The sequence below is a fragment of the Culex quinquefasciatus genome, chromosome 2, assembly GCF_015732765.1.
Source record: "Culex quinquefasciatus strain JHB chromosome 2, VPISU_Cqui_1.0_pri_paternal, whole genome shotgun sequence".
In the NCBI taxonomy this organism is placed as follows: domain Eukaryota; kingdom Metazoa; phylum Arthropoda; class Insecta; order Diptera; family Culicidae; genus Culex; species Culex quinquefasciatus.
The window spans coordinates 198,705,484-198,732,410 of NC_051862.1; the positions used below are offsets into that span (position 1 = coordinate 198,705,484).

At 43.9% G+C, this 26,927-nt stretch overlaps 4 protein-coding genes across 8 annotated transcripts in view; all 4 read left to right on the plus strand.

Annotated features, from left to right (window-relative positions):
- The first annotated feature begins 11,927 nt into the window (after positions 1-11,927).
- LOC6048808 (4-coumarate--CoA ligase 1) lies at positions 11,928-13,789 on the plus strand. Its single transcript, XM_001865640.2, has 2 exons — positions 11,928-12,697; positions 12,759-13,789. Exons 1-2 carry the CDS (start codon positions 12,039-12,041, stop codon positions 13,705-13,707), a joined length of 1,608 nt encoding a protein of 535 aa, XP_001865675.2. The 5' UTR covers positions 11,928-12,038; the 3' UTR covers positions 13,708-13,789.
- Positions 13,790-14,637: 848 nt separating this feature from the next.
- Positions 14,638-17,985, plus strand: LOC119766468 (uncharacterized protein K02A2.6-like). Its single transcript, XM_038251026.1, has one exon. The coding sequence runs from the start codon at positions 14,638-14,640 to the stop codon at positions 17,983-17,985; it is 3,348 nt and encodes a 1,115-aa protein (XP_038106954.1).
- A 2,349-nt stretch (positions 17,986-20,334) lies between these two features.
- On the plus strand, positions 20,335-21,606 carry LOC6048807 (V-type proton ATPase subunit D 1). The gene has a single exon (XM_038256240.1). It carries the CDS (start codon positions 20,501-20,503, stop codon positions 21,239-21,241), a length of 741 nt encoding a protein of 246 aa, XP_038112168.1. The 5' UTR covers positions 20,335-20,500; the 3' UTR covers positions 21,242-21,606.
- A 3,323-nt stretch (positions 21,607-24,929) lies between these two features.
- LOC6050782 (disintegrin and metalloproteinase domain-containing protein 10) overlaps positions 24,930-26,927 on the plus strand; it is a 199,274-nt gene continuing 197,276 nt past the window's right edge. For 3 of the 5 annotated variants that reach the window (XM_038251319.1, XM_038251320.1, XM_038251321.1), the window contains exon 1: positions 24,930-25,161. The gene's annotated coding sequence lies outside the window, so the exon portion shown is untranslated. The remainder of the gene's footprint in view (positions 25,162-26,927) is intronic. The other 2 variants (XM_038251324.1, XM_038251323.1) reach the window with 1 other exon arrangement.

Here is a 26,927-nt window from a genome sequence, read left to right on the forward strand (position 1 = left end):
GGTACTCCTGAATACTTCCTAGAAAAGTTTACAAATAAGTTATCACGATGTTTCAAATACGCTGATTCATGCTTCGTTTCAAAAGTAAGTAAATAATAACACGTACCGTACAGTGGGGTTAGCTTTTCATCAAATATTTAACAAACAATTCTAATATAATTCGGTTAGCATTTTAAAGCCATGAACTGTAAAAGGAGAATATTTCGTCGCTGTCGTGCTAACTTGTCGTATGTCGATTTTGGGCCAAATTGAGTTAAGAACGCCATTTTGCGTAGCTCACAATGCCTCACCTTTTGACCTTCACAGATCCCAAAAAATCGATTTCAATCCAGAGATTTTTAATAAAAACCGAAAAAACTCCGTGCATTTTTGTCATTTTTCATATGAAAGAAGTTCTAATCTTGTCGTGCTATCTTGACACAGCAAACAGAAAATTGATGTTAGTGCGACAACTGACCAAAGGGATTTGAGGTCAGACCGCATTTGACACTGGTACGAGCTTGACTACCGTAAATATTTTTAATTATAACTCGGGACTTCGGCAAACAAATTCAACCAAACTTTGGGAAAATGCACAGAATGGTCAGCCAAACAAAACATGTTTGTTATTGTTCACATAGGCAAGAAAACCGTGACGTAGCAAATGAACTCAAAGAACTCAGTATTCATTTTGTGAGTGCCATTTGAGTGGTTTGACAGGTGTCAAATCGGGACTTAGCATTTTTTTGAATTTGCTTCCGATTACGCGAAACGTCATAATCCGAGTTTTTTTTTCCGTATTAGTGCCCGTGTGCTTGTCCGTGCTTCTGGCCGTGTTCGTGTACGTGCACCTGACCACGTAGTTGCCTGTTCCTGCTCGTTCCCGTGGCCGTGCTCTAGGCCGTGTCCTTGTCCGGACTCCTGCCCGTGTTCGTGCCCGTGCTTCTGGCCGTTTTCGTGTCCCTGGCCGTGTAGGTGTCTGTTCCTGGCCATTCCCGTGGCCGTGTCCTTGCCCCGTGACCAGGAGTATTTGTGTCCATGCGAAACGGAACAACCGGAACAAAATTAGAATTTTAATTGCTATGTGCCGGAACTGACACCTGTCAAAAAAGTTCATTCGGTTGTGAACGGCCCGAGCGGTTTAGGCTTTCAGGATTTTTGTGATATTTACTTGTAGAGTCAAAACAGATCAGTTAACTTCACTTAATTGTATATTACACTTTTTTTTAAGATTACATTTTTTTTGGTAACACTCTTGACTTTTACGCGCACGATCGCATCACTCAACTTTTTGTTGCTAATTTCATTAAGACTTTCGTCGAGCCAATTCTCTATGTTGAAGCAAGACTTGTCCTCCAGACCTCTGCGCCGAGCCATGCCAGACCCCGAACTCCTAAGTCCCGGGTGGACTCCACGGCGGCTAAGTCCCGGCGGACTCTTCATGGCGGCTAAGTCCCGGCGGACTCTTCACGGCGGCTAAGTCCGGCCGGACTGGGGCCTCTGCTACTGGTGGCTGCTGGCGGGTCCGGCTGGTCTGAGGCTTCTTCTGGAACTGGAACTGGACTGGAGTGGAGCTGGCTGGAACCGACTGGAACTAATTCTGGAACTAACTGCCCTCCTCAAGAATTTTGGGGTTTTTATAGTCAGTCCCCGAAAACTCTACTAAATTTTGTTCTACTAAAAGTGGTCCGTTTCGATGAGAAGCATCGATGAACCTCATGAATTAAATTATGCAGACCTCTGCAATTCTTCATGACTTTCCGTATGGTGTAGTGAGTACACCTCAAAATCGGAATCATGGGATCGAACCATTGTCGTGAAACTTTAAATTATGTTATTGGAATATCAAAATTATGTTCCTAAAACATTCTCAAAAATGTTGGTCAATAATGAGAAGGTCGAATTCTCCATTGAACGAACATGCCAATGAATTTGGTTAAGCCACACCCTCAATTTCCCCTGTGGAAAAACATCGCACATTCATAATTGAAAGCTTAACCATTTTTTTGATTGCCTAACAATTGGCGAAAATTAATAAAGGGCTTTTCAGGTGAGGACTCATGATCCACACCTGTACATAAGCTTAATGATTTGTCGCACAACGCAAGTCGACGGGTAAAATTATTTATGCTTGCGTAAGCGCGCATGGTCAGAACTGTGGTGAGGTTCGAAAAATGGACAAATTTAATGATTCAAATTTGAGGTCGCTGCAGTTGTTTACATTTGAGGTTAAGTTCCGAGCTTTTCTCCTTTTTTTTGTGCTCTTGTTTTTGTTTATTCAAGGTCAACTATTAAAACGCGTTTTTCTCGGAACGTCAAAAAGCGACGTACCGTCATCTGGGGCGAAACAGGACACATGGGGCGAATTGGGAAAGCTGTTTTAGCTTTGTTACCTCTTAGTTTTTGGATGTTTTTGATTGTTTTCGGATAGAATAAACACAGATCAACAGAAACAGTGCATCTATTTCCAAATTTCAAGCTTTAAGTGCTCTGAAACGTGCTGTCCCTATTCAGACTGTAGTCCCGATTCGCCCAAGACGACGGTACGACAAGTTAGCACGACAGCGTCGATTTGTTTTATCGTCACCATGTGAGTGAACCGAAACGATTTCACAGTTCTTGAAAACATTTCTAGAACAATGTGTCCACAGAACCAGTCTTTTTCCAGTAGTTTGAATCACTGTGCAATGTACACCCATCGCTGTTCTACACCAGACCACGCGTCTTCTCGTCACGTCCGTTCAGCGAAGAGTTGCTGGTCGAAATCCTTACCAAGTACAACGTGGAAGACGTGTTTACACCGCCCGGCAGTTCTCCAGAACAGTCCCACGTTTGAACCCGTAAAATTCAGCACTGTCAAGCTAGTGGATCATGGGCGGACAACGGTGACCCAGCGAGCAGTGTCCAATCTATCCAGTCATCTACCGTACGGGATAGCTGGCCCACTTTACGGCGCTTCCGAAGTGGGTCTCATCAGCCGGATTCCGTTCACTCCCGGCCCCGTAGAAGCCCTGCTTCGTAACGTCGAGATGAAGATCGTCGACGAGGCAGGTCACCGACTGGGATCAAACGAAACAGGAGAGATTCGGATCAAGCAGAAGCAAAGAATGATAGGATACCTGGTCAACGAGGAAGCTACGAAAGGGGCATTTGGCGGTGAAGCTTCTACAAATCGGGAGATATTGGGTACTTTGACCCGTAAGGTTATCTGTACGTGGTCGCTCGTATCAAAGATATTATCAAGTACAACGGCTTCAAGGTATCACTGTTGGAGTTTGAAGCGATAATCGGAACTGTCGAGGGGGTGATGATGGTTTGCGTGGTGGGAGTTTCGGCGGAGGACAAGTTTACGGATTTGGTTACGGCGGTCATCGAGCGTGTTGAAGGGTCCAAACTGACCGCGTAACAGATGATCATTGTTGTTGATGGTCGGACCAGCGATTAAAAACGCTCACTTTGTGAGTGAATTGCCAAAATCGGCTTCGGGAAAAGATTTGAGGAGGTTGATAAGAGATATAATTAGGGAGAAACGTGTGTAACGAGAAGGTTAAAAGGTATTTCATTTGTAATTAATCCCGCAATATTTTATTTTGTGTTTTTTTTTAAATTAATAGAGTTTTACAGGTTTGAAAACGAGTTTTTGAAGTGAAATTTTTATCAAAAAGTAAGCCTGAATAAAGTTTTTTGTAGTTTTGTGTCTGTTCTAACTAAAACAAATTAAACGTGTACATAAACTGTGCAGATAAAAGTCTAAAATAGCTATCCTGATTCGCCTCAGATGACTTCAATAAATGTAATTGCTTGACTTTGATTACACTACTCGACAAAACAAAACTTGTGTCAACGGATTCACGATATCTCATCCGTTCCTGAGAGAAAAGGCATCCCCGAATCCGATGCAATCGACAGAATTTGATTTTATGTCCACGCGGACTGATGAAAAATTGGTACATTTTTTAACATAAAAAATCGAACAATTTAAAAAAACCATGCGTCTCCTCCCAATTATATGAGCCATCTACAAGAATATGGAAGCGCCTGGTGCATAGCCATTTCCTTTAAGCACAACGGAAACAACCAATACAAATGTATAAAAAAGTTGTCAAGTTCTCGGGGTCCACAGCTAGCATTTTTGTACGATTATAAAAATAAATATTAAAAGTTTAAAATTAATTTATTTAAAAACATATTTTTGATTTATTTGTTTACTAAAATTTTATGTATCTCAAAGATCTATGGGTACTTCGGGATGTCCATGGTCATCCAAGGACTGCCTGGAGTTAAGATCTACGAGTCTACCGCCGTAACAAGCAAGAGGTCGTCGGATTTTGACCCCGGATCATGTGCGTATAGCATCAGTGCATATGGTAGACTACTGTATGAATGTGTTGGGATGTTCATGGTCATCCAAGGACTCCCTGGAGTTAAGATCTACGAGTCTACCGCCGTAACAAGCAAGAGGTCGTCGGATTTTGACCCCGGATCATGTGCGTATAGCATCAGTGCATATGGTAGACTACTGTATGAATGTGTTGGGATGTTCATGGTCATCCAAGGACTCCCTGGAGTTAAGATCTACGAGTCTACCGCCGTAACAAGCAAGAGGTCGTCGGATTTTGACCTCGGATCATGTGCGTATAGCATCAGTGCATATGGTAGACTACTATATGAATGTGTTGGGATGTTCATGGTCATCCAAGGACTCCCTGGAGTTAAGATCTACGAGTCTACCGCCGTAACAAGCAAGAGGTCGTCGGATTTTGACCTCGGATCATGTGCGTATAGCATCAGTGCATATGGTAGACTACTATATGAATGTGTTGGGATGTTCATGGTCATCCAAGGACTCCCTGGAGTTAAGATCTACGAGTCTACCGCCGTAACAAGCAAGTGGTCGTCGGATTTGACCCCGGATCATGTGCGTATAGCATCAGTGCATATGGTAGACTACTGTATGAATGTGTTGGGATGTTCATGGTCATCCAAGGACTCCCTGGAGTTAAGATCTACGAGTCTACCGCCGTAACAAGCAAGAGGTCGTCGGATTTTGACCCCGGATCATATGCGTATAGCATCAGTGCATATGGTAGACTACTATATGAATGTGTTGGGATGTTCATGGTCATCCAAGGACTCCCTGGAGTTAAGATCTACGAGTCTACCGCCGTAACAAGCAAGAGGTTGTCGGATTTGACCCCGAATCTTGTGTGTATAGCATCAGTGGATATGGTAGACTACTATATGAATGTGTTGGGATGTTCATGGTCATCCGAGGACTCCTGGAGTTAAGATCTACGAGTCTACCGCCGTAACAAGCAAGAGGTCGTCGGATTTTGACCCCGGATCATGTGCGTATAGCATCAGTGCATATGGTAGACTACTGTATGAATGTGTTGGGATGTTCATGGGCATCCGAGGACTCCCTGGAGTTAAGATCTACGAGTCTACCGCCGTAACAAGCAAGAGGTCGTCGGATTTGACCTCGGATCATGTGCGTATAGCATCAGTGCATATGGTAGACTACTATATGAATGTGTTGGGATGTTCATGGTCATCCAAGGACTCCCTGGAGTTAAGATCTACGAGTCTACCGCCGTAACAAGCAAGAGGTCGTTGGATTTTGACCCCGGATCATGTGCGTATAGCATCATTGCATATGGTAGACTACTATATGAATGTGTTGGGATGTTCATGGTCATCCAAGGACTCCCTGGAGTTAAGATCTACGAGTCTACCGCCGTAACAAGCAAGAGGTCGTCGGATTTGACCCCGAATCTTGTGTGTATAGCATCAGTGCATATGGTAGACTACTGTATGAATGTGTTGGGATGTTCATGGGCATCCAAGGACTCCCTGGAGTTAAGATCTACGAGTCTACCGCCGTAACAAGCAAGTGGTCGTCGGATTTGACCCCGGATCATGTGCGTATAGCATCAGTGCATATGGTAGACTACTGTATGAATGTGTTGGGATGTTCATGGTCATCCAAGGACTCCCTGGAGTTAAGATCTACGAGTCTACCGCCGTAACAAGCAAGAGGTCGTCGGATTTTGACCCCGGATCATATGCGTATAGCATCAGTGCATATGGTAGACTACTGTATGAATGTGTTGGGATGTTCATGGTCATCCAAGGACTCCCTGGAGTTAAGATCTACGAGTCTACCGCCGTAACAAGCAAGAGGTCCCAACACATTCATTCAGTAGTCTACCATATGCACTGATGCTATACGCACATGATCCGGGGTCAAAATCCGACGACCTCTTGCTTGTTACGGCGGTAGACTCGTAGATCTTAACTCCAGGGAGTCCTTGGATGACCATGAACATCCCAACACATTCATATAGTAGTCTACCATATGCACTGATGCTATACACACAAGATTCGGGGTCAAAATTCGACGACCTCTTGCTTGTTACGGCGGTAGACTCGTAGATCTTAACTCCAGGGAGTCCTTGGATGACCATGAACATCCCAACACATTCATACAGTAGTCTACCATATGCACTGATGCTATACGCATATGATCCGGGGTCAAAATCCGACGACCTCTTGCTTGTTACGGCGGTAGACTCGTAGATCTTAACTCCAGGGAGTCCTTGGATGACCATGAACATCCCAACACATTCATATAGTAGTCTACCATATGCACTGATGCTATACGCACATGATCCGAGGTCAAAATCCGACGACCTCTTGCTTGTTACGGCGGTAGACTCGTAGATCTTAACTCCAGGGAGTCCTTGGATGACCATGAACATCCCAACACATTCATACAGTAGTCTACCATATGCACTGATGCTATACGCACATGATCCGGGGTCAAAATCCGACGACCTCTTGCTTGTTACGGCGGTAGACTCGTAGATCTTAACTCCAGGGAGTCCTTGGATGACCATGAACATCCCAACACATTCATACAGTAGTCTACCATATGCACTGATGCTATACGCATATGATCCGGGGTCAAAATCCGACGACCTCTTGCTTGTTACGGCGGTAGACTCGTAGATCTTAACTCCAGGGAGTCCTTGGATGACCATGAACATCCCAACACATTCATATAGTAGTCTACCATATGCACTGATGCTATACGCACATGATCCGAGGTCAAAATCCGACGACCTCTTGCTTGTTACGGCGGTAGACTCGTAGATCTTAACTCCAGGGAGTCCTTGGATGACCATGAACATCCCAACACATTCATACAGTAGTCTACCATATGCACTGATGCTATACGCACATGATCCGGGGTCAAAATCCGACGACCTCTTGCTTGTTACGGCGGTAGACTCGTAGATCTTAACTCCAGGGAGTCCTTGGATGACCATGAACATCCCAACACATTCATACAGTAGTCTACCATATGCACTGATGCTATACGCACATGATCCGGGGTCAAAATCCGACGACCACTTGCTTGTTACGGCGGTAGACTCGTAGATCTTAACTCCAGGGAGTCCTTGGATGCCCATGAACATCCCAACACATTCATACAGTAGTCTACCATATGCACTGATGCTATACACACAAGATTCGGGGTCAAAATCCGACGACCTCTTGCTTGTTACGGCGGTAGACTCGTAGATCTTAACTCCAGGGAGTCCTTGGATGACCATGGACATCCCAACACATTCATATAGTAGTCTACCATATGCACTGATGCTATACGCACATGATCCGGGGTCAAAATCCAACGACCTCTTGCTTGTTACGGCGGTAGACTCGTAGATCTTAACTCCAGGAGTCCTTGGATGACCATGAACATCCCAACACATTCATATAGTAGTCTACCATATGCACTGATGCTATACGCACATGATCCGAGGTCAAAATCCGACGACCTCTTGCTTGTTACGGCGGTAGACTCGTAGATCTTAACTCCAGGGAGTCCTCGGATGCCCATGAACATCCCAACACATTCATACAGTAGTCTACCATATGCACTGATGCTATACGCACATGATCCGGGGTCAAAATCCGACGACCTCTTGCTTGTTACGGCGGTAGACTCGTAGATCTTAACTCCAGGGAGTCCTCGGATGACCATGAACATCCCAACACATTCATATAGTAGTCTACCATATCCACTGATGCTATACACACAAGATTCGGGGTCAAAATCCGACAACCTCTTGCTTGTTACGGCGGTAGACTCGTAGATCTTAACTCCAGGGAGTCCTTGGATGACCATGAACATCCCAACACATTCATATAGTAGTCTACCATATGCACTGATGCTATACGCATATGATCCGGGGTCAAAATCCGACGACCTCTTGCTTGTTACGGCGGTAGACTCGTAGATCTTAACTCCAGGAGTCCTTGGATGACCATGAACATCCCAACACATTCATACAGTAGTCTACCATATGCACTGATGCTATACGCACATGATCCGGGGTCAAAATCCGACGACCACTTGCTTGTTACGGCGGTAGACTCGTAGATCTTAACTCCAGGGAGTCCTTGGATGACCATGAACATCCCAACACATTCATATAGTAGTCTACCATATGCACTGATGCTATACGCACATGATCCGAGGTCAAAATCCGACGACCTCTTGCTTGTTACGGCGGTAGACTCGTAGATCTTAACTCCAGGGAGTCCTTGGATGACCATGAACATCCCAACACATTCATATAGTAGTCTACCATATGCACTGATGCTATACGCACATGATCCGAGGTCAAAATCCGACGACCTCTTGCTTGTTACGGCGGTAGACTCGTAGATCTTAACTCCAGGGAGTCCTTGGATGACCATGAACATCCCAACACATTCATATAGTAGTCTACCATATGCACTGATGCTATACGCACATGATCCGAGGTCAAAATCCGACGACCTCTTGCTTGTTACGGCGGTAGACTCGTAGATCTTAACTCCAGGGAGTCCTTGGATGACCATGAACATCCCAACACATTCATACAGTAGTCTACCATATGCACTGATGCTATACGCACATGATCCGGGGTCAAAATCCGACGACCTCTTGCTTGTTACGGCGGTAGACTCGTAGATCTTAACTCCAGGAGTCCTTGGATGACCATGAACATCCCAACACATTCATACAGTAGTCTACCATATGCACTGATGCTATACGCACATGATCCGAGGTCAAAATCCGACGACCTCTTGCTTGTTACGGCGGTAGACTCGTAGATCTTAACTCCAGGGAGTCCTTGGATGACCATGAACATCCCAACACATTCATATAGTAGTCTACCATATGCACTGATGCTATACGCACATGATCCGAGGTCAAAATCCGACGACCTCTTGCTTGTTACGGCGGTAGACTCGTAGATCTTAACTCCAGGGAGTCCTTGGATGACCATGAACATCCCAACACATTCATACAGTAGTCTACCATATGCACTGATGCTATACGCACATGATCCGGGGTCAAAATCCGACGACCTCTTGCTTGTTACGGCGGTAGACTCGTAGATCTTAACTCCAGGGAGTCCTTGGATGACCATGAACATCCCAACACATTCATACAGTAGTCTACCATATGCACTGATGCTATACGCACATGATCCGGGGTCAAAATCCGACGACCACTTGCTTGTTACGGCGGTAGACTCGTAGATCTTAACTCCAGGGAGTCCTTGGATGCCCATGAACATCCCAACACATTCATACAGTAGTCTACCATATGCACTGATGCTATACACACAAGATTCGGGGTCAAAATCCGACGACCTCTTGCTTGTTACGGCGGTAGACTCGTAGATCTTAACTCCAGGGAGTCCTTGGATGACCATGAACATCCCAACACATTCATATAGTAGTCTACCATATGCACTGATGCTATACGCACATGATCCGGGGTCAAAATCCAACGACCTCTTGCTTGTTACGGCGGTAGACTCGTAGATCTTAACTCCAGGGAGTCCTTGGATGACCATGAACATCCCAACACATTCATATAGTAGTCTACCATATGCACTGATGCTATACGCACATGATCCGAGGTCAAAATCCGACGACCTCTTGCTTGTTACGGCGGTAGACTCGTAGATCTTAACTCCAGGGAGTCCTCGGATGCCCATGAACATCCCAACACATTCATACAGTAGTCTACCATATGCACTGATGCTATACGCACATGATCCGGGGTCAAAATCCGACGACCTCTTGCTTGTTACGGCGGTAGACTCGTAGATCTTAACTCCAGGGAGTCCTCGGATGACCATGAACATCCCAACACATTCATATAGTAGTCTACCATATCCACTGATGCTATACACACAAGATTCGGGGTCAAAATCCGACAACCTCTTGCTTGTTACGGCGGTAGACTCGTAGATCTTAACTCCAGGGAGTCCTTGGATGACCATGAACATCCCAACACATTCATATAGTAGTCTACCATATGCACTGATGCTATACGCATATGATCCGGGGTCAAAATCCGACGACCTCTTGCTTGTTACGGCGGTAGACTCGTAGATCTTAACTCCAGGGAGTCCTTGGATGACCATGAACATCCCAACACATTCATACAGTAGTCTACCATATGCACTGATGCTATACGCACATGATCCGGGGTCAAAATCCGACGACCACTTGCTTGTTACGGCGGTAGACTCGTAGATCTTAACTCCAGGAGTCCTTGGATGACCATGAACATCCCAACACATTCATATAGTAGTCTACCATATGCACTGATGCTATACGCACATGATCCGAGGTCAAAATCCGACGACCTCTTGCTTGTTACGGCGGTAGACTCGTAGATCTTAACTCCAGGGAGTCCTTGGATGACCATGAACATCCCAACACATTCATATAGTAGTCTACCATATGCACTGATGCTATACGCACATGATCCGAGGTCAAAATCCGACGACCTCTTGCTTGTTACGGCGGTAGACTCGTAGATCTTAACTCCAGGGAGTCCTTGGATGACCATGAACATCCCAACACATTCATATAGTAGTCTACCATATGCACTGATGCTATACGCATATGATCCGAGGTCAAAATCCGACGACCTCTTGCTTGTTACGGCGGTAGACTCGTAGATCTTAACTCCAGGGAGTCCTTGGATGACCATGAACATCCCAACACATTCATACAGTAGTCTACCATATGCACTGATGCTATACGCACATGATCCGGGGTCAAAATCCGACGACCTCTTGCTTGTTACGGCGGTAGACTCGTAGATCTTAACTCCAGGGAGTCCTTGGATGACCATGAACATCCCAACACATTCATACAGTAGTCTACCATATGCACTGATGCTATACGCACATGATCCGGGGTCAAAATCCGACGACCTCTTGCTTGTTACGGCGGTAGACTCGTAGATCTTAACTCCAGGCAGTCCTTGGATGACCATGGACATCCCGAAGTACCCATAGATCTTTGAGATACATAAAATTTTAGTAAACAAATAAATCAAAAATATGTTTTTAAATAAATTAATTTTAAACTTTTAATATTTATTTTTATAATCGTACAAAAATGCTAGCTGTGGACCCCCGAGAACTTGACAACTTTTTATACATTTGTATTGGTTGTTTCCGTTGTGCTTAAAGGAAATGGCTATGCACCAGGCGCTTCCATATTCTTGTAGATGGCTCATATAATTGGGAGGAGACGCATGGTTTTTTAAATTGTTCGATTTTTTATGTTAAAAAATGTACCAATTTTTCATCAGTCCGCGTGGACATAAAATCAAATTCTGTCGATTGCATCGGATTCGGGGATGCCTTTTCTCTCAGGAACGGATGAGATATCGTGAATCCGTTGACACAAGTTTTGTTTTGTCGAGTAGTGTTATATTTCAAATCATTCAAATAGGTAACACTATACATCTCACTTTATACAACACACTTTCAAAAATAAAAACAAACCAGTTTCCCTTCAAATAACGGTATCTGATAAGGATGTCTGTACAAATGGTATAAATAGGAAGGCACGTTCATCCCGGCCAAACGCATCCCGTTATCAACTGTAGCCACACTTAGAAAACCATCAGTCGCATCCAGGCCCTTGAAGTGTTCACAGCGGGTGCCCCGGAATTCGAACCAGCAACCATGGCAAAGTACGATCCCAAAGCCAAACTATGGCGCGGTCCGTCCTGTCCAAGTGTCCGCAATCCGGAGGCCAACTTGGGCCAAGTCGTGATCGATTGCTTGTCGCAGAATCCCGCCAAAGTGATCCAGATCAACGCGGATGATGGCGGTGAGATGAGCTGCGCCGAGATGAAAAGGAGGATCGCCCGAGTTGTGCATCACCTGAGGCAGTTGGGATTGCGGAAGGGGGACTTTGTATCGCTGGCCTGTGGAAGCAGTGAAAATGTGGTACCAGTGTTCATTGGATGTTTGTCGCTTGGGGTTGTAGTGAATCCGTTGGCTCCAGTGTTCAGCAAGGATGACTATGCGCACATGATGAAGATGACGCAGTCCAAGGCGGTGTTCTGCGACGTAATAAATCGGGAAGTGGTTGAACAAGCCGTTGAAGAGGCTATTAAGGCAAAACCAGCGATGTTTGTGTTTGGGAACGCTGGCGGAAATTGTAGGTCCGTTGAAGATCTTTTGAGTCCGGTAGCTGGGAAAGATTTCTTTATACCAGAATATTTGGGAGATTCAAATCAACTTATGGCTATGGTACTGTGCTCATCGGGAACAACTGGTCTCCCCAAGGGAGTCTGTCTGTCGCATGCCAATCTGATCGAGGGAGACGTTTTTAGAGAGTAAGTACTTCATAGGAGCCACATGTAAGTCTTTAGTACTAACTTCTCTCCCATCCATTAGGGCCCACAACTGCGGACCAATCTTCAACTTCAGTGCCCTGTTCTGGGCAACTGGAATGTTCGCCGTACTAACATCGTTGTACTACACCAGAACACGTGTCCTAACATCCAAACCCTTCAACGAGGAACTCCTCATCAACATCCTCACCAAGTACAACATAGAAGACGTGTTCACTCCGCCAGCGTACGTCGCAGTCCTGCAAAACTACCCGAACTTCAACAGCCTAACCTTTCCCAGTATCAAGCAGTGGACCATGGGCGGTGCAATGGTGACCCAACAGATGAGCTCCAACCTGTCCAAGAAACTACCAAACGGCGTAGCCGGGCCTATCTACGGAACCTCCGAAATGGGCATCATCAGCCGAATCCCGTTCGCTCCCGGTTCCGTAGGAACCCTGGTCCGCAACATCGAAGTAAAAATCGTCGACGACGACGGTCACCGACTGGGACCAAACCAAAAAGGAGAGATCAGATTGAAGCACAAACACCCGATGCTCGGCTATCTGTACAACGCGGACGCAACGCTAGCCGCGTTCGACGAGGAAGACTTTTTCAAATCGGGTGACGTCGGATATTTCGACTCGGACGGCTACCTCTACGTGATCGATCGCATCAAGGACATCATCAAGTTCAACAACTACCAGATTTCCCCATCGGATTTGGAAATGATCATCGAAAAGATCGACGGAGTGAAGCTGGTTTGCGTGGTAGGAGTTCCGCTTGCGGATAAGTCCGGGGATTTGACCACCGCGGTAATCGAACGTAACGAGGGAGCTAAGCTGACGGAGCAGGAGGTTGTTGGCTTCGTCGATGGGCAGGTCAGCGATTTCAAGAGGTTACGTGGTGGAGTTCGGTTTGTGGATGAGCTGCCAAAGTCGGCTGCAGGTAAGGTGCTGCGAAGGGTGGTCAAGGAGATGGTTTTGAAAGAGGAGGAGAAGAGTGATCGTTAGTATTAAGATGTATATTAACATTTTTTCCAGATAATTTGATTTTAAAAGTTGAACGTGAAATAAATATTTTTTCCAAATTAAATCTTGGGGTTTCATATTACAGTCCAGACTCGATTATCCGAAGGCCTTGGCAAAATTTCACTTCGGATAATCGAAACTTCGGAAATCGAATCACGAAAAAAATTTTTTTTTTCGTTGTCTTTTTTTTTGATTTTTTTAAACCAAAATGGCGGCCAAAATAGCGTGATGAAATATTGAAAAAAAATACATTTTTTTTTATTTTACAGGCAATCAACCATTCAAATTTGACTAAAATTGGGTCACAGAAGTCAAATTTAATGTTTAAAGTAAGAAAATTTAAAAAAAAAAAAAACATTTTTTTTGTTCCTGATTCGATTATCCGCAGTCCCAAACAAACCTTCGGTTAATCGAACTTCGAATAATCAAAACTTTGGATAATCGAGGTGTCGGATAATCGAGTCTGGACTGTATTCTTAAACGGTATTTTGGCGATGATTTGACGTATTTGATATTGTAAATAGTGTTTTGTCTGTACAATTATCTGGCAACACTGTAATCGGTGGAGGGAGAGAAGAACTGTCAGAGGAGGGAGCCATTATAATAAAGATCTTGTGAGAGTACGCACGTGTCTCGGGTATAATTCTTCTACATTTTGGCGACGATTCGGGAAATTTACCGGGAGAACGCGCGGAAAAGATCGCGAAAGTACCGTTTTTGTGAAAAACCGTGCGAAGGGAAGTAGTTCGGCTAGCAGAAAACGGGAAATTGAACGAATTTTGAGCGTCGCGTGTGTGAGCATCGAAGTGTGCGAGGGAGATGATGAATCACAATATTCAACCTTTTGTGGTTGGAGAAACCGCGACAGTGGGAAAGAGATGGAAATCTTGGCGAAGGTCATTTGATCTTTACATGGCGTGCTGCGGCACGGTGACTGATGAGAAGAAGAAGGCGATGTTTTTGCACCTCGCCGGGCCGGAAGTGCAAGAAATTTTCTACGATGACCCGGACCATGATGCTGCACTTCCGAATGGATCGGATGTTTTCAAAGAGGCGGTCAATTTGCTGGATAAGCACTTCGAACCAGTGGTTTGCATCCCTCATGAAAGAGTATTGTTCCGACGCATGAAACAAGAAGGCAGTGACGGGATTGAGCAGTTTGCGAGAAAGTTGCGTCATCAAGGGAACTTGTGTGACTACGGAGGTGCTCTGGACATGCGAATCACGGAACAGATCTTCGACGGCTCGACGTCGGATGCTCTTCGAGAGGCGATTTTGAAGAAGCGGCTGGTGGCGCTGAAGGACATCCTGGAGGAAGGAAGGATATTGGAAACGATTGAGCTGAATAAGCAGGAGGCTGTCGCTTCGACGTCGAACGGACCTGCAGCAGTGAACAAAGTGGATAGTGGAAAGTGTTTCCGATGTGGCTCTCTGGAACATTTTGCGAACTCCAAGAAGTGCCCAGCTCTCAAGAAGAAATGCGACAAATGTGGACTTGTTGGACATTTCAAGCTACAATGTCGCACGAAGAGCCACACCGCGAAAACGAAGAAGAAGAAAGTGCGACAAGTGGATAGTTCCGACGAAGAAGATTCGGACGAAGACAAAGTCAGCGATGCCGACAGTGATAACAGTGAAGTGCTCCATATTTTCTCTACAACGATGAAGCAAAATGAAGTAGTAAGGGAGAGCTCGAAGTACAACACGAAGATTTCGTGTTCGGTGGGAGGAGTAAAGCTGAAGTGGACGGTGGACTCCGGAGCGTCAGTCAACGTAATCGACGAAGGCACTTGGGAATTGCTGAAGAAGAAAGGTTGTAAAGTGAGCTACGAGAACAACGAAACCCGCAAGAAGCTGATGGCGTACGGCAACAATCGGCTGGACGTAAAGGGTGTTTTCAAGGCGGACATCTCGCACGGGCCTAAGACTGTACATCGGGAAATCTACGTAATTCGTGGTCACGGAGCTAATCTGTTGGGAAAAACGACCTCGATAGATTTGGGCGTGTTGCAGATCAAGTCTGAAGTTTCGCAGGTGCAAGAAAGCAAAACACCAGCTTTCGGAAAAGCTAAAGGCGTGTCCATCGTCGTCGAGTTGGATCAGCAAGTTCGCCCTGTACAGCAGCCCTGCCGCAGATTGCCGATTCCCTTGCAAGCCGTCGTCGAAGCGGAGCTGCAGAAGCTCCTGGACCAGGATGTGATCGAGTATGCGCCGAACAAGGTCACTTGGTCATCTCCGCTTGTCGTGACGCCGAAGGACGGAGGTCGTAAAGTAAGGCTCTGCGTGGACATGCGACGCGCTAACACTGCTATTGTCCCGCAAAGATATCCTCTCCCGACATTCGATGAAATCATGCCCTACCTCAACGGATGCAAGTATTTCTCAAAGATCGACCTCACGCAAGCATTTCATCAGCTGGAACTACATCCGGATTCTCGGGAAATAACCACATTCGTCACGCCGAAGGCTTACTTTCGCTTTAAGCGACTGATGTTTGGGATGAGCATCGCATCGGAGGTTTTCCAACGAGAGCTCGGAAACATGCTGAAAGGGCTCGAGGGGGTAAAGCACTTCATCGACGATATTTTGGTCTTTGGCCGAACTCGAGAAGAGCACGACCGCCGGCTGGCGGCGTTGATGAAGCGGATCGAGGAGTGCGGACTAACCGTGAACAAGCTGAAGTGCCAGATTGGTCAAACGAAGGTCTCATTCATGGGACATCTGCTGTCGAGTGACGGAATACTGCCAATGGAAGAGAAGGTTAGTGCAATCAAGTCATTCCGGCGACCGGAGTCAGCCGAAGAGATTCGGAGTTTCCTTGGTTTGGCGAACTACGTCGGAAAGTTTATCCCGAATCTTTCCTCGATCAGCACTCCGCTGAGGGACATGACGGTGAAGGGGGCCAAGTTCAAGTGGACGAAACAAGCCGGAAAAGCGTTCACGTCCATTAAAAGTTCTCTGTCAAACCCGCAGCACCTGGGATTCTACAGTCCGGAAAGTGAAACAACCCTGGTGGTAGATGCAAGTGCCACGGGACTGGGTGCTGTTCTCCTGCAGACGGACAACGGTCAGCGAAGGGTGATAAGTTACGCGAGCAAAAGCTTGTCGAAGACCGAGCGCAGGTACTCTGTTTTGGATAAGGAAGCGTTGGCGATTTACTGGGCGATCGGCAGATTCGACATGTACCTGCGGGGAAAGTTTTTCGTAGTGCTGACTGATCACAAGCCGCTGGTCAAGATTTTCGCTACCGAATCAGCTCCGAACGAACGACAGCAGCGCTGGGTGTTGAACCTGATGGGGTACCGTTTCCTAGTACGACACGTTCCTGGGAAAGCGAACATCGCTGACCCTTTGTCGCGACTCGCTCAAAGCGAGGAGGCACAAAACTGCGACAAGGACTGCGAAAAGGATCTGTGCGCCGTGGTCGAAAGTGCGTTGCCAGCAACTCTGACAATGACGGAGTTGATCCAAGCGGCGGAAGAAGATGCTGAAACATTCATGCTGCGTAAGGCGATAAGAACAGGAACCTGGGGTGACGACATGAAGCGGTACCGTCCATTCCAAAACGAACTCTGCTACGCCAACCAGGTGGTTCTACGGCGCAACAAGATCGTCGTTCCGCAAAGTCTTCGGGAAAGAGTTTTGGATCTAGCACATGGTGGTCACCCGGGTAGCAGCAAAATGAAACGTCGACTGAGAGCTGCGGTTTGGTGGCCTGGGATCGATCAAGACGTTGACAAACGTTGCAAGCAGTGCCTGGAGTGTCAAGCAGTTGGGAGCGGACCAAGTCCTGAACCGTTGTGTATCCAAGAAATGCCATCAAAGCCGTGGAGTCATTTGAGCGCTGACTTCCTCGGTCCACTACCAAACGGCAAGTACCTGTTCGTCCTGATTGATGCCTACAGTCGCTACTGTGTGGTGGAAGTAATGACCAAGATCACTTCAGTTTTGGTCATCCAGCGCCTTGAGCGAATTTTCACTCGGCTCGGGCTGCCGGACATTTTGAAGACGGACAACGCAACCAACTTTTGCAGCCAGGAGTTCAAGGATTACTGTGTGGACAGCGGTATCAAACTCACCCACACAACACCGTACTGGCCAGCTGCGAACGGTGAAGTGGAGAGACAGAATCGATCCATACTGAAGGCGCTGAAAATCGGACAATTGAACGGCGAGAACCTGGAAAAGGCGCTACAAGATTACCTGTACATGTACACGGTAACTCCACACGCTGTGACCGGGGTTTCCCAGCGGAGTTGATGTTTGGAAGGCGCTTCAAGGACAGATTCCCGCACCTTTCGGGAGAAGTCGTAGTTCCGGAGGAGGTTCAAGAACGCGATCGGATCGCAAAGTACCAGGCCAAGGTGTACCGGGACATCAAGGTGCACGCTAAACCATCGGACATCCAAATTGGCGACCACGTCTTGATGAAGAACCAGCACCGAGACAACAAGCTAGCCCCAAATTTCAACCCGGAACCGGTGGTAGTGGTACAAAAGGCGGGAAATTGCGTGACGGTTAGAACACCCCGAGGTGATCTGTTCCGACGAAACTCTTCGCACCTGAAACCCATCAGAAGCAGCATTGGGCCAGCTGAACAAGCGAATGGACCGGACGTCGATGGTGAAACGTTGGCAGAAGCCGACTTCGACGCAGAGTACCCGGTAGCAGCGAACGATCGAGCGGCAACCCCAGGGATTGGTCAAGGAGGAGATGCGTTTCAACGTCCTAAGCGGATTATCAAACCCCCAGCTAGATTCCAGGACTACGAGTTGGGAGAAGAGTAGAGAAAGTAACTTAACTGTGACGAAGGGAGAAGATGTAGTGTTTTGTCTGTACAATTATCTGGCAACACTGTAATCGGTGGAGGGAGAGAAGAACTGTCAGAGGAGGGAGCCATTATAATAAAGATCTTGTGAGAGTACGCACGTGTCTCGGGTATAATTCTTCTACAGATATTTAACAAAAAAACAATAATCAACTAAAGTCAGTTTTCAGTAAATTTCAAGTACCTTGAAATTTAATATGTTTCATTAATTTACAAATTTATTTTTCAAAAAGATCTATTTTATCATAAATGAGACCAGTTAATTGCTTCTCAGACCAAAAAACATACAATCTTTTTTAAAGGATTCACTTCAACAAATCATAACTTAATCATCAAAGCTGAAATCGTTAAATTTTATTTTTATCAAATTTCTTGCCCGTTTCAACATTGATGAACACATTTTTGATAATTTTTAATAAGCTCAGTACAATCTGTAAAGTTTTGCACCCCCCATCAACATGTTTTTCAAAACATTAATAATAATTCATTACACCACACCACTCGAAATGCACATTCTCTGATCAAGCTCAAATTTTGTGGAGCTATTGATACTAGAAAAACATTAAAGAATCCGTATTTGAACCAAATTGGACAACCCCTTCTTTTTGGCACCGCCCCAAAGTTTTGCGATTTTCGTCATTTTTATAAAATAAACCTCTTTTTTTAAATGACCAACTTTACACGTAATTTTCTCAATATACATTTTGAATTAAACTTCGCTATCGTGCTTCCCAGACGATTTTACATAAGAATTAATTTTTCGTATTTCTAAAATTTTCAATAAAACCATTATAATTTTTTCCCTTAATTCCAAGCACGCAATTCAGAAAAAAATGTTCCCTGCATCATTTCCCATGAGAATTTCTGGAGTTTTTTTAAAAGGTCCAAGAAACCAAATTTTATTTTTTTTTTTCCTGAAAACGGACAGTATATTTTACAGCATAAAATTTGGAAATCGGGTTGCTAACTTTGTTATGTTTCTGTTTTAAACGAAATAAAAAATGAGAATTCAACAGCTGTCAAAATTCGTTAGATTTGTCCTAATTCACCCGAAATGCCGGAACTTAGGGCAAAAACATAAATATACGTGAATATAAAACCCAATCTTTTAAATATATATTAAATAAATATTACAATGAGGGGAATCGCATGTAACCAAGCATGTAACTCCATCGTGCATAGTGAAAATCAGCAAACCGGATGCAGGGAGTGTTTGACCTGTCAAACATATGAGAATATCTGCTAGATAATACTTATAGAGTTAGGTAATGTACACTTAAATAACAGCAATAACAATATATAAAAAATAAAGCCAATTTACATTTTAGTGCTAAACAATCCAAATCTGGAATTCACCGGGACACCATATCAAAATTCGGGAATTCTCGGTTTTGGAAAAATCCCGGGATGGGCGCACTACATCTAGAGTACTTTTTCAAAGGTCCTTTTTACCATGTGATTCCTTTGTTAATAATATTATGTTTTTTCTAGAATTTAAATATTCTTCATTTGTTAATGAAACTTAATTGATTTGACTCCAAAATAATCTCGATTTCAAAAACAAAATTCAAAAATGAAAGTTTTATCAACGAATGCCCGCCTCCCCTATAACGTGTTGTTTTCATTTCGTGCGAGCCATTACCGTCCAACAGGGGGTAGCTCAAAATGCCTCACCACCCCCTTTCAAGCGCGTGCCCAACATAGAAAGTGGGCCCACCAGCTGATATAGCCACAAACATTGCGGGCCCACCCGTTCAATGCTGGTCACTGGCTCACAACAGTGAGCTCGTGAGTTTCTCACACAGTTCGTCATGTGACATTTTGCTGCCTGATTGGAAAAATATTGCGAGTGAAGAAAGGAAGGAAAAAAATTGTTCGCAGTCTCGTTTTGATCTTGTGACTTGAATTTTGGGACGGAGTGCCAGCAAAAACCTGTAGGTGGTGAAAATGTCGTCCAAGGACCGTATTCCGATCTTCCCGTCGCGAGGCGCTCAGATGCAGATGAAGGCTCGGTTGGCCGGAGCCCACAAGGGTCACGGGTTGCTGAAGAAGAAGGCCGATGCGCTGCAGATGCGATTCCGGATGATTCTGAGCAAGATCATCGAGACCAAGACGCTGATGGGGGAGGTCATGAAGGAGGCGGCCTTTTCGCTGGCCGAGGCCAAGTTCCTGTCCGGGGACTTTAACCAGGTGGTGCTGCAGAACGTCACCAAGGCCCAGATCAAGATCCGGACCAAGAGAGACAACGTCGCGGGTGTCACGCTGCCCGTGTTCGAGTCGTACCAGGACGGTAGCGATACGTACGAGCTGACCGGGTTGGCCAAGGGTGGTCAGCAGATGCAGAAGCTCAAGAAGAACTACCAGAGCGCCGTCAAGCTGCTGGTCGAGCTCGCTTCGCTGCAGACGTCGTTCGTCACCCTGGACGAGGTCATCAAGATCACCAACCGGAGAGTGAACGCCATCGAGCACGTCATCATCCCCCGGATTGACCGCACGCTGGCCTACATCATCTCCGAGCTGGACGAGCTGGAGCGCGAGGAGTTTTACCGTCTGAAGAAGATCCAGGACAAGAAGCGAATCGCCCGCAAGAAGGAGGAAGTCCGCAAGGCGGCCCTGCTCGAGAAGGGCATCGACGTCCGAGATCAGGCCAACCTGCTGGACGAGGGTGACGATGATATTCTGTTCTAAACAGCCCTTCGGTGCTATTATTGGTTGATCCTTGCATGTGTTACAAATCATCAAGATGTAAATGTTTTATTCGTCCTGTGCGGGACGGGCAGTTTAAGCTACGCAGAAAAATATTCAATGATTCGATATTCAAAGTATAAAAAAAATATATAAACTAAACAGTGAACAAACGCAGAAACGGCGGTTTTGGGGGACTTTCGAGAAATGAGCTGGCTACGGCCAACAGGATTTTTGACGGGGGTTTTGTCCTGTAAAAAAAGAAGCAGTAAAGTGCGTGTCCTGTACCATTATCTGTGTGTAATAGTGATGTAATATTTTCCATTTACGATAAATAAAGTTAACCTTGAGTAAAACGTAGAGTAAAATGCGGGACCTTTCGATTGCATTCCAGCAGCGTTGTTGAGAAACATGCACTTTAACTTCCAAGTATTTCATGCAGCACGATGTATTTCCAGTAAATCTTTAATAGGATACAATTCAATGAAATAATAAGATTTGGAAGTAACACAACTGAAATTCAAAAAGAAAGCACTCCAAATTTATTGAATAAAATACAAGTGTATAAATTTTAACTATTAGGATTATTTTTGGGGGTTGTTACACTAACTATTCATTTCAACTCGTTTTAACTCCTCGCCTTTCCATGGATTACGCCTGCCGTTAGGCTACTGGATGTACTTTCATGGCCTTCAAATTAGAGTCTCCCTATTTAGGGTCTCTACTTCAAATGGATGAATGGCTCAAACTGCTGCCTAACATTAGGCAATTTCTACAAAAATTTCAGAAAGGATTCAAACGTTTAATTTATTAATCATACAAATTATTTTTATAATTTCGCGGCTGCTAAAAAATTTAATTTCATTTTTTGGGCAAAAAAAGTCTAAAAATGTTCTTGAAATCATTTGCTTGATTGTAGATTATTCAGAATACATTCTATGACGTTTTATGAATTTTAAATCAATCTCTTTACAAATATTAAACTTTCGGGATCACAAATCGCTACTAAACTTATTTTTTGTTTATTTTTTTCATATATTTGTTTATTTAAAAAAATTATAGTACCAAAAATATGGTACAAATATTACAAGTTTTTGTATTTCGAACCAAAAAATCAATGGGAAATGTACAATATTTAAAAAAAAAACTAAATTTAAATGGAAATGTAAGTGCAATCAGTTTCTGCGAATAATTTTCAGCATATTTGGGTATTGAATTATTAAAATTTTGGAGTACAGTACCGCACAGAGTTTTGTTAAGGAGCGGCCGTGGCTGACTGGTTACGGTGTTCGCTTTGTAAGCGAATGGTCCTGGGTTCGATTCCCATCTGCTCCCAACGTGAAAGTATAGGAAATATAAATCTTGAAACTCTGAACATGAACGAAAAACCAAAGTCGCTCGAGTCGGGGTTCGATCCCCCGTCCTTTGGATTGGTAAGCAAAAATGCTAACCACTAGGCCATCGCGACTTGGTGAGCTATGACTGGAATTAGGAATACTGTTACTACCAACTATATACGCGCTGGGTCCTTGTCCATTTGACAAGGGTTCGGAAGTTCTAAATAACGTTTGAATCCGATTGGTGCAAACGTTCTTCAGGGCGGGGCTTGTCGATAAAGCTGAAGTACCTCGCGCTCGGCTAGCCAGCGTAGAAATGGGTCACCGAAGCTCGGCAGAGCTAACACCTTCCAAATGCCTATGCGAGTTATTTGCATGTATAGAATGTAGATCTAAAAATACATGGAAACAACTCAATTTGTAAGAAGCGGCCGCGTGGTCCCGTTTGGTTGGTTGCACACACACACACACACACAGTACCGCACAGAGTTTTGTTATTGTTCAAATTCTTGTTTTCGTCAAATCTTTCTTTTTTTTTTGTTTTCTTGCAAAACCACTGAACTAGTTCAAAATGCATTTAAAACCTTGTTTAAAACACCTTTTGCATCCATACGTTGAGACTAAGGCTTGTTGAGTTACATTTTTTATTTGTGAACATTGTTTTTTTTATGTTTGTTAATATGTATGGAGCTTTAACCTAGCAAGGGCAAACAATTATAATATTTATAACAGCGTTGCCATTTTTTTAAATAATAAATTTAAAAAAATACATTTGAAAAAACAGTCGAAAAAAAAACACTGCCGGATTTTAAATCAAAAGATTTATCAAAATTTTTGATAAGGTGCACCGTTTTTAAGGAAAATCTATACGCAGAAAAATGTTTTGTAGAATCAGCCTGTACGAGGTTTGTTTAAAAACAAAAATTTTGTTAAATATAATCAACTCCGATTTTGCGTTGAAACAAACCTTGATTTTATCAATTCCACAAAAATCTTTTGTTGTTTTGAAAAAGTTGCTTTGACGTTTAGCGTTGATTCAACAAAAATCTTGATTTTCAAATCAACAAAATGTTTTGTTGATTCAAATATGCATTATTTTTCTGCGTGTATCTTAACATGTTTTTTTTGGACTCTCTGGCTGTCAATTTTCTCGTTATCAGTATTGCTCCAGCTGTCAATAAAATGTTCAGCCCTTTCAAGAAGATTGCTTTGGTTTATTATTCTATAATTTGATAACTCCCTCCCTCTTCAATATCGACAACGAGAGAATCCACTGTATTTAGGGGTTTTTTCAATAGTGCCCATGGTTTCCCATGTTTAAAAAACCCTTACAACAACTTTAAATTCAAGACCAAAATTCGAAATTAGACCCCTTTTTAAATGTTCGATTACAATTTTGGTGTTTTAAAATGCATTAGTTCCTCGATTAGTTCAGTTGTTTTGCAATCATTAGTAATTTTTAAAAAAATTAAGATTTGGCGAAAACAAAAATGTAAGCGAAAAAAAAATATTTGTGATAATAAGCATCGAAAATTTTCAAAAAATCAAAAGGATTTTGAATCAACCTCGGAATCAACCCATGCATGCTTAAAAATGATTCTTAACGCAGGGGAATGCATCTAAATTGATTTGAGGTTATTGTACTTACATGTACTTACATGCAGTAGAATTGAAATGTTGAAGTTTTTTGAAAAAATATTTTATTTGCATCCTGATTTATCGGGCCAACTTTAAGGGGGGGAAGACAAAAACTTTAAATAAAATTTGTACCAGCCTAATAGTAGAAGTTGAGTGGAAAACTTTCGTGTATTTAAACCAATTTTTGAAAATTTAGATTTTCGTGCCCATCTTTAGCCGCATGTAACAGCGCTAAAAATCTTTTTTTTTTTTCAATTATGACCTGAATTGTAACTTAACATAAAATGAAACCCCTCTAAACCCTTCAAAATAGTCCTGGAAGCAAAAATAAATCATGCATGATTTCTGGAGTTTTTTTTTTAAAGATCCAATAAACCAAATTTTCAGTTTTTGCTTTTTGGGTGTTTTTTAATACCCCTGTCTCAAGTTTCGGTTTTAAAAACACCAAAAAGCAAAAATTGGAAAATTGGTTTATTGGACCTTTTCAAAAAAACTCCAGAATTTAAAAAATATTGCAAAAACATGTTCATACAATCGATAACATTACCCTATTTGAACTGACCACCCTGCTGTAATTTTATTCACCACACTCACTCCCCTGTCACCGCAAACGAGAGAAACGTCAAATTCGTGAGAGAGAGCCCAACATAAATTTCTATGCTGCGCTCTCTCAAAAACGAAAACCATTCTCCAGCCAGCAGCAGCAGCAGCAAGCAAAATCCTGCTCAGTTTCAGTGTTGGCTTCCTCGTCGAAGCTTGGTTCTTTCGTCTGCGTGCGTGCGCGCTCGTCGTGTGTTTTCAAAGAGGATTGTGTGTCTTTCTCTTTCACTCCGGAGTTTGATTCCGTTCCGTTCCGGGAAGGTTCATTACGGTGTCGTTCCGTCGCGCGTGGATCGGTTTTTGGCCGGCACGGGTCATCCGATCGCCGTTTTCGTGGTGATTTTTAAAGTGAGTTTTCCACCGATTTCCTGTGTGTCACGGAATCGTCCTCCACCCTCTGGGCTACATCCCCCTCCTGTTCCTCCTTTTGGTTGTGGCCACTCTTGAATGAATGGTTGGCCAGCAGTAGGCTGTGACTGTGTGTGTGTTTAGGTTTTGACTGACACAGAAAGCGTAGAAAAGAGAGGAGTTAAAAAACGCAACAAGAATATGGACAGAAGGAAAATCGGAGCACACAAAACTGGTTCTGCGGGTTCCGGGGTGGCCGCCGCGGAGCGGCTGAGGAAGATGACGATCCTCGACCTCCGCTGGTAGTGGTGTATCGTGCTCCGAAAAAGTTACACTCTCACACCGAAAAACGTCAGAGCATTAGGATTCGAAAGGATCTTTGTTGACACGATCCGGCCGGAACCGTGGCCCGGGATCCGCCACCAAGTTAGGTTCTACTTGAATGAGCGCGGGTTCGGGAAAATGAATCGAGTGAAAATGGAATAACTGGCAATAATTGCTCAATGGAACAACACCGCCGCGGACTCGGCCAGTCCAGAATTTGTGTGTGTTTTATTTACGGCCAGAGTTCCGTTGTTTGTGTTGGTCGTGAACGGTTGTTCGTGGTGGTGAGAGAAGAGGGCGTAAGAGCAAGTGAAGATCGAGCCGATAGAGCGGCCAGATGTTGGAATATCACAAGTTTTATTGGTCTTGTAACTAGTAGCTTTAATTTAGTTCATCGAGAGGTATTAGAAATTCAATTTCTAGATTTGGTTACACTATTTTAGGCATTTCAGGTACCCGAAAATCGCATCCGTGTTAGGGAAGCGCATTTTTGGTGGTCAATTTTATGTATTCTAGGTACTTGACATTCTCGTCGGTGTTGCAGAAGCACCAAGTTTGCTTGCAAATTCTCTGCGTTTTGTTAACATTTTCAAAAATTCTAGTAGAAATACCAATGCAAAGTGGTTCGGTCGCAAGATCGTTCATGAGCTTTGGTGTCTTCAGAAAAGTTATTGCAAATGGCAAGAGGCAACTTGCAGCTTGATTGAAAATTACGGTGGTTTTGAAAATCTTACTGTTCAGGAATATTTTTGGGAAATTGTTGGTCTTCTAGAAAGCCTAAAAAATGCCCCAAAAAATGAAGGAGAAAAAAAATTAATACTGAATACAGTCTAGACCAAGGGGTTGGAAACTCTTAGAGCTATACTTATTAAGTTAACCAGTATACTAATTATTTCCTTTACATACCGCCAGTATACTTACCAATATACTGAGAGTATCTTAATATACTAACAGTTTATTGCTTTTCGGTTAGCATACTAACAAGTATACTGGAATATCATTAGTATACTCAGTATTCCTAAGTAATATTAGAGTTTCCAGCCCCTTGGTCCAGATTCGATAATCCGAAGGCCTTGGCAAAATTTCACTTTGGATAGTCAAAATTTCGGATAATCGAATCACGATTTTTTTTTCGTTGTATAGTTTTTAATTGTTGAGCTTTAGTATGACTCCTAAAATACTCTAAAGTAGTTTAGAATTTTTTAATCTAAGATGGCGGCCAAAATGGGGGTGATGAAATACACTGAACTCTCTGGCTGTCGATCTTCTCGATATCAATATTGCTCCAGCTGTCTATAAATTTTTCATCCCCTTCAATTAGATTGCATTGATTATCGTTCTATAATTTGATATCTCCCGCTCTCGACGGTCCCTTCAATATCGACAACGAGAAAGTTCACTGTATTGAAAATATCCAGGTTTTTAAGCGAAGATGGCGTTCG

Excerpts from the sequence above, each read along its gene's own strand:
- LOC6048808 (XM_001865640.2), top strand. The coding sequence starts at position 12,039 with ATGGCAAAGTACGATCCCAAAGCCAAACTATGGCGCGGTCCGTCCTGT. Across the intron at positions 12,698-12,758 it reads GAGGGAGACGTTTTTAGAGA|GGCCCACAACTGCGGACCAA; the intron begins GTAAGTACTTCA and ends CCCATCCATTAG.
- LOC119766468 (XM_038251026.1), top strand. The coding sequence starts at position 14,638 with ATGGCGTGCTGCGGCACGGTGACTGATGAGAAGAAGAAGGCGATGTTT.
- LOC6048807 (XM_038256240.1), top strand. The coding sequence starts at position 20,501 with ATGTCGTCCAAGGACCGTATTCCGATCTTCCCGTCGCGAGGCGCTCAG.